This window comes from Jaculus jaculus, chromosome 20 (assembly GCF_020740685.1).
Source record: "Jaculus jaculus isolate mJacJac1 chromosome 20, mJacJac1.mat.Y.cur, whole genome shotgun sequence".
In the NCBI taxonomy this organism is placed as follows: Eukaryota; Metazoa; Chordata; class Mammalia; order Rodentia; family Dipodidae; genus Jaculus; species Jaculus jaculus.
The window spans coordinates 21,810,851-21,827,040 of NC_059121.1; the positions used below are offsets into that span (position 1 = coordinate 21,810,851).

Here is a 16,190-nt window from a genome sequence, read left to right on the forward strand (position 1 = left end):
CCAGGTTCAAGTCCCCAGAATCTACATGAGCCAGATGCACAAGGTGGCACATGTGCCTGGAGTTCGTTTGCAGTGGTGAGAGGCCCTAGGTTACCCCTTCATTCTCTCTGTCTCTGTCTCTGTCTCTCTCTCCCTCCATCCATCCCTCTTTGTCTCTGTCTCTAAAATAAAATAAAATAAATAAAATACTAGGACAGGTCGAGTGATCCACCATGATGTGAGGAACAACCATTTTTTTTTCTGCATCTTTGTGTCAGTAATCATCATAGTTAGTGTGTTAATATTAAAATTAGCTATGCCACCTTCTCCATGGTCAACCTTCCTAGCAAAATGGGGAGGCCAAATGAGCAGATAGAGTGAGCAAATTGTAGTCTAGGTAGCTCATCTGTCAGGCTAGCTTTGAGGTTAGTTAACATCTATAGCCAGCCCATCTTCAGCTCACTAGTTATGAAAGACGATTTGGCTCCAATGGGACATACACGCACAAAAAATACCTGCGTAGAATTAAGACAAGTGGAAATTTATTGGAATAATTAAATAAAATTATGGGAGGTCTTTTTTATTTTTCTTTCTTTTTTTTTTTTGGACTGGACTTTTACAACTGGGTCACAACAGAAGGGATTAGAAGTCAAAACAGAGTCATGACACTTAACTTCTACCTCACCAAAGCTAAGTTAAGTTGTTATCTAACCTTAGAAACCAGGAGAGAGAAACCACAGCCAAGTTTCTCACAGGCCAACCCACATGGTAATGAAGTTCTCCTTTAGTTCTTCATCCCTCAGTCTTTTCCAAACATAACCTGGCATATGCAAATAGACCAGTCATCTGTCTTCCCATTGTCTAGTCTCTTTCTCCTCCTTATAAGGAAATTAACTTTGAAATCACCAATCTGTTTCTTTTTTTTATATTTTTATTAATTTTTATTTAAGAGAGAGAGAATATGGGTGTGCCAGGGCCTCCTACCACTGCTAACAAACTCCAGATACATGCACCACTCTGTACATCTGGGTTTACATGGGTCCTCAGGATTTGAACATGGATCGTCAGGTTTTGGAAGCAAGTGCCTTTAATCACTGAGCCATCATCTCTCCAGCCCCACTATGCTTTTTTGTTCTGTGTTTTTGATTTTTTTTTTCCCATCCGTTATCTATCTTTAAAAACAACTTTAGGTTGAACATGAAGGTTCACACACCTATGGTACCAGCAGTCATAGAGGGCAAAGGCAAAGGATTGCCACAAGTTTGTAGCCAGCCTGGTCTACATGGTGAGTTCCAGATCAGCCAAAGCTAGAGTGAAATCCTATCTCAAAAATAAAACCCCCCAAAAAGAACCATTCTTTTTTCTCAGACCACTGAAATACTAATTATGGAATTTAGTGTTGCCTGTAGGATAAAAATACATAAAGCTAATTCAAAACTTTAGTCTGGGGCTGGAGAGATGGCTTAGTGGTTAAGGCGCACCTTCAAAGCCTAAGGACCCATGCTCGAATCTCCAGATCCCACATAAGCCAGACACACAAAGGTGAGGCAAGCACAAGGTCACGCATGCCCACTAGGTGGCGCAATTGTCTAGATCCAATTGCAGTGGCTGAGGCCCCTGTGCACTCTCTTTCCTCTCTTTTTCTCTAAAAATTAAATTAAATTAAATTTTTAAAAGTCTTGAATCTGGGTTTAGTTTGGTTGCATGGTGCTTGCCTAGCGTGTGTGAGACCTTGGCTTTTAATCCCCAGCTATGGGAGAAGAAAAAAATCTAAATTTTCATAACTTTGTCCTTTTAATGATGATTTGTTTAGAGTATGCCCTTCCGAAATCTCTCAACAGGCGTAGACAGGAAAAGCTCTGGAATGTTGGTGATGGACTTTCTCTGCCTCTTTTTCTCCAGAGTGGCAACAGAATGCTGTGTTCCATCATCCTGAGCCACCATCAGGGCCCATCCATAATCAACCAGGACGATGAGAGCGGGAAGACGTGTGTTCACGTCGCAGCAGCCGCAGGGTTCGGTGACATCATCAACGAACTGGCGAAGGTCCCCGAGTGTAACCTGCAGGCTCTGGATGTGGATGACAGGTATCCATGGCAACTGAGAAAATGCTGGGAATGACCCCGTCATCGTCCCCAGAATTTACCTTGAAATAAAGATGCTTAAGGGGCCAGCCTATCTGACTATATGCCTTTTGCTGGTAAAAGGTGTGCTTCACGATAAGAAACATTGCAGTATTTTAGTAAGAGAAGGAAAAGAAACGTTATGGAAAGAAACGCTGTTGACTGCAGGTTTTGTCAGATTTTCCACTGTTCAGTAAGTAGATGCCTCCAGTATTTGCAGAAGGCTTTTCCATAGAATAACTTCCTCCTATAGGCCTTTTTTTTTTTTTTGTTCCTAATGTAACTTCTGTTTTCTTCCTCATGGCTGGGTCAACAAGTTCTTATCAGACAAGGGTATGAGAGAGGTTTGTTGTTGTTGTTGAAAACTAATGGATCTTGTCAGACTTGTTTTGTTTTTGTTCAATGAAAGTGTACTGGCTGGAAAAGGAAGGCCGGGGTCACTAAGGCAGAAAGGCTTATGTCACAGAGCCAGTCAGCACCTCAGGGAAGGGTTGCTCCTACGTCTTCCTAGTTTAGAACTTGACTTTTGTACTGAGCCCAGGGAAATATAACACAAACATCACAACAAATGAAACTATTGAAAAGAAGTATAAGGCTTACACACTGTTTGGGGGTACATCTGTACTGCTTCTATTAACATGCAAAGTGAGCCACCCTGTTTATCATAATTTCAGATGTCTCACTAAAAGGCCCTGATATCTGAAATTCTTTTAACAGAAGGATAAAATTTCTTATGTTCCACCGAGTTCTCAGAAGCTGACGTTGGCTAACCTGATGATTTTGACTAAGTGTCTAAATCATTAAAACTCGATTTTTTTTTTTTCTGGGTTGGAGAGATGACTTAGTAGTTAAGGCACTTGCCTGTGAAGCCAATGGACCCAGGTTCTGTTCCCCAGAACCCAAGTAAGCCAGTTGCACAAGGTGGCACATACATCTGGAGTTTGTTTGCAGTGGCTGGAGGCCCTGACATGCACATTCTCTCTCTTGTTCTCTCTGCCTCTGTCTCTCTCAAATAAATAAATAATTTTTTTTTTAAAAAAATTATACTTTTCCTAAAAGCAAGTATCAAGCCTGAGAAGATAAAATAGGATGTGGGCTGGAGGGATGGCTTAGCAGTTAAGGCGTTTGCCTGCAAAGCCAAAGGACTCAGGTTCGATTCCCCAGGACCCATGTTAGCCAGATGTACAAGGGATTACACACGTCTTGAGTTTGTTTGCAGTGGCTGGAGGCCCTGGTGTGCCCATTCTCTCTCTCCCTCTTTTTCTGTCAAATGAATAAATATTTAAAAAACTGAAGAGAAAAAACAAAAAAGAAAAAAAAGTAGGATGTTAGTAACATGAAATGAAAAAAGATGAATGGTCCATAAGAAGGAGAAACTACCACATTTCAGAAAAGAAAGATGAAAGGAAGTTTCTCTCTCTCAAAATACTGTTAAGAGGGCTGGAGAGATGGCTTAGCCATTCATGAACTTGCCTGCAAACCCTGAGGACTCAGGTTTGTTTCCCCAGGACCCATGTAAGCCAGATGCACAGGTGGCGTATGCATGTGGAGTTCATTTGCAGTGGCAGAAGGCCCTGGCAAGCCCATTCTCTCGCACGCACTCTCTCTCTCATAAATAACAATATAAAAATAAATTTAAAATACAAAATCCTACTAGAAGTATCTCAAAACAAGGGTATTTTCCCACTGTACAGTACCCCATATTTAGCAAAGAATATCAGCTTTCCTGGGCTTCTGGGAAGAAAGCAAAGGTAGGACGCAAAACAATACAGCAAGATGAAATCAGATGAGAGTTTAGAGGGAGGCAGGATTTTAAGGAAGGCTTAGCTCCTGCTCCAAAGCTCACCCCAAGGGTCTCATGCACCAGCCAATTCATTTTGGTGTCGCCATCTTGGTCGATATTTTCTGCCATGGGACATAAAACTATGCTTCCTTCTGGAAACTTTAAGTTTCTGTTCATAATTGAATTGCTCAGAGTTTTCATCGGCTTGAGGCTTGTGCAATCACTCTGACTTCTCTTCCTTTCTTTCCCTCCTTCCTAGATAACTAGTTTTCAAAAGCAAGTTTTTTTGTGGGGAAGAAAGAAAAGTGAAACTGTGATGAGGGAGAGAGAGACTATTACGGCACTGAGCACACCGTGCCGAACAGATGGCCCAGCCGTTAGAGGGACTTGTCAAAGAATATCACAAAGCCAGGCATGGCGGTTCATGCCCATAATCCCCAGCACTTGGAAAGCTGAGGCAGGAGGATTGCTGCAAGGTTGAGGCCAGCCTGGGTAACATAGTTTCAGGCTAGCATGGGCTACAATATGGACTTTATCAAACCAGTCAAAACCGTACCATAGCCAGGCACGGTGGCTCACACTTTTAATCCCAGCACTAGGGAGGGGGGCAGAGGTAGGAAGAACCCTGTGAGTTTGAGACCACCCTGAGACTACATAGTGAATTCCAGGTCAGCCTGGGCCAGAGCAAGACCCTACCTTGAAAATTAAAGATAAAGGCACATCATAAATCTATGACAGTTAAGATCTTGTGGCACTCACCTAAGATTTGTGGCACAAAAATTGCCTAACTCAAAAAACAGCCTGTGTGTTTTACACGGCCCAGATTTCATCATCCGCGAGGTCATAATTCACTTCAATGAGCAGTTCATTTGTCTCCAGGGAAGACAGCCTTTTATCAGGTTCCCCTCCGTGCATGTTTCTGGGAAATCTCTGGGGGATGTTTACATGTTTCATAAACTATTCCTTGGCTAGAGATCACTTGGACGGGTGCTGCGCCCTTGCATCAAATGCCACGTCATCCAGAGACCCCCCCCCCCACGCTGCCCGCTCTTGTCTCTGTGCCATTCCCTGTGCCTCGCAGATCCCAGTCCTCACCTTCAGCTCCCCCACTGTGACAGCTGAGACCCGCGAGCCGTGTTTTCGGAACCATCCCGCCGCTTTGAGATAAGAGAGGCCCTGCCGCTCAGACAGCGTGGAATGGGTGCCCCGTGTTAGTCTTGGTTCCACGCATCAGAGGTTATCTACGTGCGCTTCTTTCATGGCAGAAAAACTGATGTCTTCCACCTATGCTTCTAGACCTCTTCCATAGTGGTAGAGGAATTAAAAGCACTGGTCTGAACACGTATAAGGAAGGATTGATTTCCCAAACCTTCAAAGTGAATTGTCACGTGTTGGTAAGCTCAACTGAAGCAATGCCCAACCCTCCTCCATCGACTGAATGTATTGGCGATATATCTTCTAAACGGGGAAGCATGATCCGCTGTTGCCTCGTCTTGTTTAGAAATAAATATTGTCTGGAGACCTCTCTCCCATAGAACGGAGCACATCGTGTCTGTCCCATTCAGATAGATCGTTGTACTGAAAAAAATAGATGGCCAATCATAAGTCACAAAATCGCTGCCCCACAGCAGCAACATGAGGAGGGTGTGTTTACAGAGGATGCAGTCTGTCACACACAAGGACCAGCAGGCCACACTGAATGTGTGGATACTCTGCACACACTCATGTCCAAGCCCCTTTACAGATGACCCTGACCAAGCTTTCTCTGACCACCCTCAGGTGCTTCCATATCGAACACTGTGGTTCTCTCCAGAGCACCCTTCTCCCCAGGCCTCAGGCTCTATCATAAGGCCTTGCCTACCATGTCCTCCTTACCTCCTCCTGGGCTCACCCACTTCCACACTGAGTCATACGACTGTCATCTTGCTCTTTGTCTTTCTGACCCTACTCACCAGAAGGAAGTCAGGGCCACACAGTGTGATGGGACATTGGCCAAAATGTGACCTATTCAACCTCGAATAAATCCGTAACTAGAATCAAATTCCAGTCCCTTTCTGATCTAGTAGCAATTTCTTTTTTAAAACTTTATTTATTTATTTATTTTATTTATTTGAGAGAGAGATAAAGATGCAGATAGAGGGAGAATGAGTGCACCAGGGCCTTCAAGCCACTGCAAACGAACTCCAGAAGCATGCACCACCTTGTGCATCTGGCTTACGTGGGTCCTGGGAAATCAAACCTGGATCTCGTGGCTTTGCAGGCAAGTGTCTTAACTGCTAAGCTATCCCTCCAGCCATCTAGTAGCAATTTCTAAGCAATTACAAGTCTATACCTTCCAAAAGAAAATAGGCACAGAACAGCATAGATCTATACTTAATGAAGAAGAATTTCTTTAAAGATACTCTGAAACATGCTGGAGAGATGGCTTAGTGGTTAAGGCGCATGCCTGAGAAGCCTAAGGACCAAGGTTCAATTCCCCAGTACCCACGTAAGCCAGATTCACATGGTGGCACATGAGTCTGGAGTTCGTTTGTAGTGGCTAGAGGCCCTGATGCGCCCAATCTCACTATCTCTTTCTCCCTTTCTCTGTCTCTAATAAATAAATAAAAATAAATATTTTTAAAAGATACTCTGAAAAGATGTAGCATGTTAACTCAATATATGTTTCATCTGTGCCTTTGCTTCTCAGACTTATTGCAAAACAAAGGTTTTTTAATTTAATTTAATTTAACTTATTTATTTATTGTTTTTTTGAGGTCAGGTCTACACTAGTTCAGGCTGACCTGGAATTCACTATTTAGTCTCAGGCCGGCCTCAAACTCAAGGCGATCCTCCTACCTATGCCTCCCTAGTGCTGGGATTAAAGGTGTGCACCACCACATCTGGCTAATTTGATTTTCTTTTTATTTTAGAGAGAGTAAGAGAGAAAGAGAGAGAGAGAGAGGGAGAGAATTGATTGGTGCATCAAGGCCTCAGCCACTGCAATTGAACTCCAGACAATTGCATCGCCTAGTGGGCATGTACAACCTTGCACTGTGTGTCTGGCTTACATGGGATCTGTAGAGTCGAACATGGGTCCTTAGGCTTCGCAGGCAAGTACCTTAACAACTAAGCCATCTCTCCAGCCCCAGAACAAAGTTTTGATGTACAGTGGAGTACTTAAGGACGTACTCAGACAGGTTACCAAAATGAGTTGCCCAAATTCACATTTCTACTCACAGAGCTTTAAAAGGTCAGAGTATGCTAGTGCACAGAATTACTTTGTCAGTGGTATGATAAGGAAAGCAACTTCACAAAAAGCAGCCTTCTAGGAATAGTGCTCAGTACTTGGTAGGAGCCATAGATGACCCACGGACTGAAATGCTCTCATTTCCTTCATACATGGACAATAAAAGTGTATCCAAGGGAAAAGGAAAGGTTATTCACAAGGCCAAGAATGAATGTTATGCCACAACCCCGATTTTTGAACATTATAAGTTTTATATTATCTAACCTAATTGCTATTTTTTTTATTTTTTAAATATTTTATTTTTAGTTATTTATTTGAGAGAGAGAAAGAGGAAGTGAGAGAGAGAGAATAGGTGCACCAGGTCCTACAGGCACTGCAAAAGAACTCTGGAAAGGTGCACTTTCCACCATGTGCTTATGTGGGTACTAGGGAATCGAACCTGGGGTCCTTACGCTTCACAAGCAAGCAAGCGCCTTAACTGCTAAGCCACCTCTACAGCTCATTTACTTTAATTTTTAAAATATTTATTTATTTAATTATGTGCAAGGAAAAAGAGAGAATCGACATGCCAGGGCCTCTGACTTGTGCCAACAAACTCCAGATGCATGCACCAAATCAAATCTGGGTCATTAGGCTTTGCATGCAAGCACCTCTCCGGCCCCCCTAATTTCTATTTTAATCATCTCAATAGATTAGTGAGACATTTAAGCCCGGCCCTCTTTGAGCCTCTCCCTCCCACACATTCACTTCCCTTCTCAGTTCTGGAATTTTGACAATACCAAGATATGCAAGATAGACATGTGAATGGCCATCTTATCTTTTCTCTTTGTCATCTCGGGTTTGTGGATGCACAGATGTTCCCATTCTGTGCTTGGGAGCATGGATATCCTGGGCTCCAGGGAGGCCCACCGGCTGGACACACCACACAGGTAGGCCCGGGTTCTCGGTAACGCCACTAAGGAAGATGAACTCTGGTCTCCATTGCTCTTCAGGCCAGTTCTTTTCTTTCTCGTTATTTTATTTATTTAAGAGAGAGGGAGAGAGAATGGGCACTTCAGAGCTTCAGCCACTGCAAATGAACTCCAGACGCATGTGCCACCATGTGCATCTGGCTTACGTGGATCCACGGAATAGAACCTGGGACCTTAGGCTTCCTAGGCAAGTGCCTTAGCCACTAAACTATCTCTTTAGCCCAGTCCAGTTCTTTGTGCACTAACCAACCTCAATTTTCTAAGGGCACCGGGGATCAAAGCCAGGGCCTTGCACATGCTAGGCAATGCTCTACCACCCAGCTACATCTCCAACCCTTGTATCAACCTCATTCACATCCGCCCTGACAGCTGAGGGAAAAATCTCTGTCTAGTTTGGAGAACCAACTCCCTTTATAAGATCAGCTCAATATATATATATATATATATATATATATATATATATATATATATATATATATATATATATATATAAATTTGCTTCTGGTCTGCTCTAAAGTTTGTACTTCGCTTTGCAGGCGAAAAATATTATTTCTCTTATCTACCCTGCCACACCCTAAAGTTGTGTAAAAATCAACTATTGCATTAAAGAGAAGACAGAGATGTAGAAATATATATATATATATATATATATATAGGTCATGATTGCCAAATATTATAGTCATACTAATAAATGGTGTTGGAAAAAGTTTGTCATGTATTAGATTCATACCCCACCCCACTGCACATAAAAAATATGCTTAGACGCATGCACTGGTTTTCTTTTCATTTCTTTATTTAGAGACAGAGGAGCTCATTATGTAGTCCAGGCTGGCCTCAGACTTGCAATCCTGCTGCCTTGGTGTCCTGAATGCTAGCATGACAGTATTAGCCAACACACAGGCCAAGTCTATTTATTTATTTTTTCAACCCAAATAAATCTTGAAGAAAATACTGGTTTTCTTGTTACTTATATCTACTTGAATTTATTTTTGGGGTGTACAAGTCTGTGAGTTTAACAGGCATAGCCTTGCTCAACCAAGTACAGAAATATTCCACTAACTCCACCATTAACTATAGCCAAGCATGTTAAGGCCGGAAACCACTGGTTAGTTCGTCTTTATAGTTTTTTCTTCTCAAGAAGGTCATGCCATTAGGAAGACAGGTTAACTGTCCCTTAACCAAAGAGCTTAGGGTCAGAAGTGTTTTGGATTTCTGAATTTGGGAAGATTCACATATAGGCAATAAGAAATCTTGGAATAAAACCCAGGTTTAAACTCTAAATTTGTTTATTCACACGGCCTGGACATAACTTTGCATGATATTTTTAGTGCACTTGTGTTTTGATTCTGTTCTGTCAAATGGGGGTCAGGCGTCGAGATTTCCACATGTGACATGATGCCAGGGCGCAGAGAGTTTCAGATTGTGGGGCAGTTCAGAGTTTCAGATGAGGGAAACCCCACCTGTGTACACTTTGGAACCTTCTGAGATTGACTTATGTCACTGAGCAGAATGCATTTGAGATTCCGTATTGTTGCGCACGTTGGTAACTTGTTCTTTATGTCACTATATAGACGGACCACGACATAGCCGTTGACCAGTTGAAGGACGCTGGGCTGGTTCCCACTGTGGAGAATTACAGTGGTTCTGCAGTAGACATTTCAGAAAAGATGCTTATGTGATCGTGAGCTTTCCCTTCTCTAAGTACCAAGGGGATTTCTGGCTCAGACAGTTGGGATATGGTTAACTTTAGAAGAGGCCCTCAGGCTGCTTTCCAGACTGGCTGTTCCCATTCTACATTCCCACCAGGGCCGTAGGAGAGTTCTGATCGCCCTCTCTAGCCGTACTGACCTTGAATGTGCTGGATCTCATCCAATCTCGGGAGCTAAGCATGGTTGGGCCTGATTTAGTCCTTGGATGGGAGATCATCTGGGAATACTGGGTGCTGTAGGAAAGTTCTAATTACTCCTTATTTTCACCATCATCTACCACTCTCTTCATTTGCTGTTCTTTTTCTCCTTATTTTGATCATTTTCATAGGCATGCAGGGGTAGCTCCTTGTTTTAATTTGCATTTCCCCACTGAGAATTAAGGTCTCATTCTATAGACAAGTTAGACTGGAACTCACTATGTAGTCGAGTCTGGCCTCAAATTCATAGCAATCCTCCTGCCTCGGGCTCCTGAGTGCTGAGATTATAGGCATATAATTCCCCCGTGCCGGGCTTGACAGGTGCTACTGAACAAATGCCCCTTCATATGTTTCTTTACCGTCTATGCATTTTCTTTGACAATGTGCCTATCTTTATCTTTTGTTATTATTTTTTTCTTTTTTGTATTTTTTTTAAATTTTATTTATTTATTTGAGAGCGACAGACACAGAGAGAAAGACAGATAGAGGGAGAGAGAGAGAATGGGCATGCCAGGGCTTCCAGCCTCTGCAAACGAACTCCAGATGCATGCGCCCCCTTGTGCATCTGGCTAACGTGGGACCTGGGGAACCGAGCCTCGAACCCGGGTCCTTAGGCTTCACAGGCAAGCGCTTAACCACTAGGCCATCTCTCCAGCCCATCTTTGTTGTATTTTTTATGAGAGAGAGAGAGAAAAAAAAATTAGCACACCAGGGCCTTCAGCCACTGCAATTGAACTCCAACTGCGTGCACAATCTTGTGTGCATGTGTGACCTTGCACTTGCATTACTTTGCGTGTCTGGTTTCCATGTGATCTGGAGAGTTGAACATGGGTCCTTGGGCTTCACAAGCAAGTGCCTTAACTGCTAAGGCATCTCTCCAGCCCTCTTGTTATTTAAAAAAAAAATTTTTTGCTTTCTTATTTTTCAACTCCATGAGATTTTATATAATTACAAACCTTTTGCTAGATATATGACTTGCAAGTGTTTATGTTTTCTCCTGGTTTCTGACTTCTGTCTTTTTTTCTTTTTCTATTTATTTTTTTAGGAGACAGGGTATTACTCTAGCCCAGGCTAACCTAGAACCCACTCTATAGTCCCCCGACTGGTATCAAACTCACAGCGATCCTCCTACCTCAGTCTACTAAAATGGGTCAAAAGGTGTGTGTCACCATGCCTGGCTCTGTTTTTAATTTTCTTTAAAAAACACTGGCTTTACAGTTTAACAGGTGTTGAAGTACTGGTGGATATCTGTCTTCTAGTTCATAAGGGACTTTCTACATATAACATCATGAAAGATACAAAAATGAAATGCAATTAAATGATATTGCTTCATATGTATAAATTTGTGAGTTCAAGAAGGCCAGTCTGGGTTACACAATGAGACTCCCCCACACATACACACACACAGAGAGACACACATACACATACACACACAAGATTAAAGGGGGGAAATGGCCAAAGGACTTTAAGAGTAATTTAATTTCAATGGAAAAAAAAATCAATGGCAAATAAAGAAGTCAAACCTTGCTATTTTTTATAATATTTTGTATTTATTTGCAAGCAGAGAAAGTGAAAGAGGAGAGAGAGAGAGAGAGAGAGAGAGAGAGAGAGAATGGGCATGCCAGGACCTTTGGCTGCTACAGAAGAGCTCCAGATGCTTGTGCCACTATGTATCTTATATGGCTTTCCATGGATACTGGGGAAATCTAACCCAGTCCTTAAGCTTTGCAGGGAAGCACCTTAACCGCTGAGCCATCTCTCCAGCCCCCAATCTTACTATTGAATAAAGAAATGCACAGGAAAGTGAGCAAAGTATCATTTTGCCTACCAATCTGGCAACGATTTCTAAAGAGTATTCAAGAGGGAATGGACTGCACTGTGGGAGGCTAGGTTGAGTCTATCTTCCCAGAAGGCAGCTGGGCACTAAGTATAAAGATATAAAACTATTGAAACTCCCCCTTCTAGGAGATTCTCAGGGAGGCCAGACAAGGTGGAAAACAGAGCCCAGAGAGGAAGAGGAAACCCTCCTGTGTATCCCCCATCCTCCCTAATCTGGATCCAAACAGAAAATTCCACGTTGTGAAGCTTCCCACCTCAGCCTGGCCTTGGGAGGGAGCTGGCCCTGGCTAAGCAGCCCCTTCCCACTAAGGAACTCGAAATTTCCCCCGTGTCGTTCCTCCAGGACACCCCTGCACTGGGCTGCAGCCGCAGGAAAGGCAGAATGTGTCCAGTCCCTGCTGGAACTGGGCATGGACAGCAACCTGCGGGACATCAACGAGAGCACGCCGCTGGCCTATGCCCTGTACTGCGGTCACACAGCCTGCGTCAAGCTCCTCTCCCAAGAGAGCAGGTGAGTCTGCCACGAGCCCTGCCTTGCTGTCTTCCCTTCACAGATGTAAATAATTGAATGAGGTCTGGAGGGATGGCTTAGCGGTTAAGCGCTTGCCTGTGAAGCCTAAGGACCCCGGTTTGAGGCTTGGTTCCCCAGGTCCCACGTTAGCCAGATGCACAAGGGGGCGCACGTGTCTGGAGTTCGTTTGCAGAGGCTGGAAGCCCTGGCGCGCCCATTCTCTCTCTCTCCCTCTATCTGTCTTTCTCTCTGTGTCTGTCGCTCTCAAAAAAAAATAAATTAATTAATTTAAAAAAAAAATTGAATGACACTTGCTAAACCACCAGTAGGCAAAAGCCAGCAATAACTTAGTATTATTAGAATCACATGATATAGGCTGAGTTAGATCATTATACAGGTCATTATGTGCTCTCTCTGTCGTCTAACAGAGAATGAAATGGGTCTCCATTACATGGAACAAAAGAACAGCAATAAACAGACTCCGTCTGCCTGTTGCTTGGTGAACATCCATCTCCTTTCCTTTTCTTTCTTCCCTTCATATCATGTCTATTTGATCACCCCTTTTTTTGCCTGAATCAGCAATTCTCAATTTTTTTTCCCCAAACATTGGCCAAAGGACTTTTGACTATGTGAGTTGCATTTGTCAATATTTATGGCATTAAAAATCCTAAATCAAAATTTTTAAAAATAAAATATTTATTTGCTCATTTGTTTCAAGTACTAATAGACCCGTGGCATGCACTTATTAACATAAATACCATATTTTAATTAAAAAATAAATGAGGGGGCTGGAGGGGGATGGCTTAGTGGTTAAGGTGTTTGCCTGCAAAGCCAAAGGACCCAGGTTCAATTCCCCAGGACCCACATAAGCCAGATGCACAAGGGGACACATATGTCTGGAGTTCATTTGCAGTAGCTGGAGGCCCTGGTGCACCCATTCTCTTTCTCTCTCTTTCCCTCTTTCTCTGTCAAATAAAAATAAATAAATAAATAGGGCTTTACCTTCTCTTTAAGCCCATGGGCAAGAGTTCTTCAAGCTTTTCTCTTTCCTCCTCTTGATCAAATAAAGTCTCTTTAAACTTTAAAAAATGAAATACAGCAGAAGTGTTTTTTTGGGGTGGAAGCAGGAGTATTGGGTTTCACATTCAAGTTATCCTTGGCTATGTAGAAAATTTGAGGCCACCCTGGGCTACATGAAATCCTGTCTCAAAAGACTGAACCAAAAACATTAAATAAAAAATAAGTTACTTGAAATCCCAGCACTTGGGAGGCTGAGGGATCATGTATTTGAAACCAGCCTAGATCACATCCATAGAGATACCACCTCAAAAATAAATAAATTAATTGAATGCTTCTATTGCCCAAACAAAAAACTAAATGTAACTTTTTTTTTTTTTTTACATTTTTAGCAAGTCACTTTGGTTATTTGTTTATTTATTTATTTATTTATTTTTGGTTTTTTGAGGTAGGGTCTCACTTTAGCTCAGGCTGACCTGGAATTCTCTATGTTGTCTCAAGGTGGCCTCAATCTCACTGTGATTCTCCTACCTCTGCCTCCTGAGTGCTGGGATTAAAGGTATGCACCACCACGCCCAGCTTATTTATTTATTTTTAAGAAAGAAGAGGAGAGAGAGAGAGAATGGGCATGCCAGGGCCTCCAGCCACTGCAAATGAACTCCAGATGTATGTGCCACCTTGTGCATCTGGCTTACATGAGTCCTAGGGAATCGAACCATGGTCCTTGGCTTTTCAGGCAAGTGCCTTAACCGCTAACCCATCTCTCCAGCACGATCACTCTGATTTTTTTTTTTAGTAAGAGCCTTATAGGTACAGCTAGCTTCCTACATCCTCTTCTGCATTCAACTTGATGTAAAATGATGTTTTGTTGAAGGATTTGAGGACAACCTTCCTTACATAGCTATGTAATTGAAAAAGAGAGGGACATTGCCATAGCCTTTTCAGATCATTGTACTTTAATATAATAGAGTTTTCACCTAGTGAAGTTTTAGCCTCATGAAGCCCCTGCGTGAGCCTTGGAGACACCTCCCCTGGGTTTCAGTGGACCCTGAAGCCTAAGTCACAACCTGCCCCAGGAGGACAGGGCTGTAGAAGACACTGAAGTGGCAGTTAGTAGACAGACACATATTCTGTGCGAAGGAATTTGAGGAAAAGCCAGAAGTTCCCTGGGGTTCTCTCTGAGAGTATTAGAAGCACAGAAGCTGTGTTCCATATTTCGGAAAGTGTACTAAAAGGTGGAAGAATAAAGATGTAACATGTTTAGCAGGGCGTGGTGGTGCAGGCCTTTAACCCCAGCACTCCGGAGGCAGAGGTAGGAGTATTGCCATGAGTTCGAGGCCAGCCTGAGACTCCATAATGAATTCCAGGTCAGCCTGGGCTAGAGTGAAGCCCTACCTCAAAAAACAAAAAACAAAAAAAGAAGATGTAAGATGTTTATTTAAAATATTATTCATGGGCTGGAGAAGCAGCTCAGTGGTTAAGGCGCATATCTGCGAAGCCTAAGGACTCCGGTTCGACACTCCAGGTCCCACATAAGCCAGATGCACAAGGTGGTACATGTGTCTGGAGTTTGTTTGCAGTGGCTGGAGGCCCTGGAGCACCCATTCTCACTCTCCCTCTCTCTGTCTCAAATAAATAAACAAACAAATAAATATAAAATCTTTAAAATAATATTCATAATAATATAGTCATGGAACAAAGACTCCATTACACATGAGGTAATCTATAGAAAAAGAAAAGTTCATTATATGCAACCAAAACCACTGATGATGTTTTTCCAAATCACAGATTGCAATATCTCACTCCAAAAGGCAGGCTCACTCATAGGGCTCCCTGGACATGGGTCAGGCTTCGTCCTTAATGCAGACTGCAGAGAGCGTGAACTCCATTGTGGCCTCAAAAGAGTTCAGTGCTGGGCTGGAGAGATGGCTTAGCAGTTAAGAGCTTGACTGTGAAGCCTAAGGACCCCGGTTTGAGGCTCGGTTCCCCAGGTCCCACGTTAGCCAGATGCACAAGGGGGCGCATGTGTCTGGAGTTTGTTTGCAGAGGCTGGAAGCCCTGGCGCGCCCATTCTCTCTCTCTCCCTCTATCTGTCTTTCTCTCTGTGTCTGTCGCTCTCAAATAAATAAATAAATAAAAAATTAAAAAAAAAAAAAAGAGTTCAGTGCTGCCTTCCAGAGAAGCATGCTAGGAACAGTGCCAGGGGCAAATTCAGGATGAGCCAGCTAGCCAAGCAGCTGCTGACTGACACTGTCCCCTAGAATCTGCTGCCCAGGGCATGACTTCCGCTGCCACACCCAACCTCTGGAACATACACTTCCTTTTCAGCTGGAGACCACACTAAGGCTTCACTCCCTGTTTCCTTTAGTATTATTATTTTTCATTGGCAAATCTAGTAAAGAGTGAAAGAAAAAGAACAGACAGTGGAAAGGAAAGAAATGTAAGAACTCTGGGATCTCACTGAGAGAAAGGCTGAGCCCACGCTCACCACGGTAGCTTCCACTCTTGCCGCCAGCTCCCACCCGTAGACTCCGCCTCTTCACCTGACACCTGTGCCCCATGGGCTGTCACTGGGAAGAGAGAGCAGCCAGTTATTTCTGCTTAATTAATCTCCACGTGAAACTAGATAACCAGGGGGTCAAATAGGAAAGACTCAATTGTAAGCGGGAGTCTTGGGGTTCCTTGCCAATATGCCATTATATATGCCAACGCATCAATAAATTTGGGCTGTCTCCAGATGCTTGCCTTACGAATTGAAATAATTAAAACCCATAGACCAGAGGGTGAGACTTAGACATCATCGGATGGAGAGAAGGAAAGAGAAGAAAGTGC

General features: G+C 43.1%; 1 protein-coding gene across 3 annotated transcripts in view; it reads left to right on the forward strand.

Annotated features, from left to right (window-relative positions):
• The window catches only part of Ankrd55 (ankyrin repeat domain 55), a 110,722-nt gene that overhangs the window by 69,893 nt on the left and 24,639 nt on the right, over nucleotides 1-16,190 (forward strand). For all 3 annotated transcript variants that reach the window (XM_004664928.2, XM_045139019.1, XM_045139020.1), the window contains 2 exons: nucleotides 1,882-2,066; nucleotides 12,174-12,341. In XM_004664928.2, coding sequence (XP_004664985.2) covers nucleotides 1,882-2,066; nucleotides 12,174-12,341 — 353 coding nt within the window. The remainder of the gene's footprint in view (nucleotides 1-1,881; nucleotides 2,067-12,173; nucleotides 12,342-16,190) is intronic.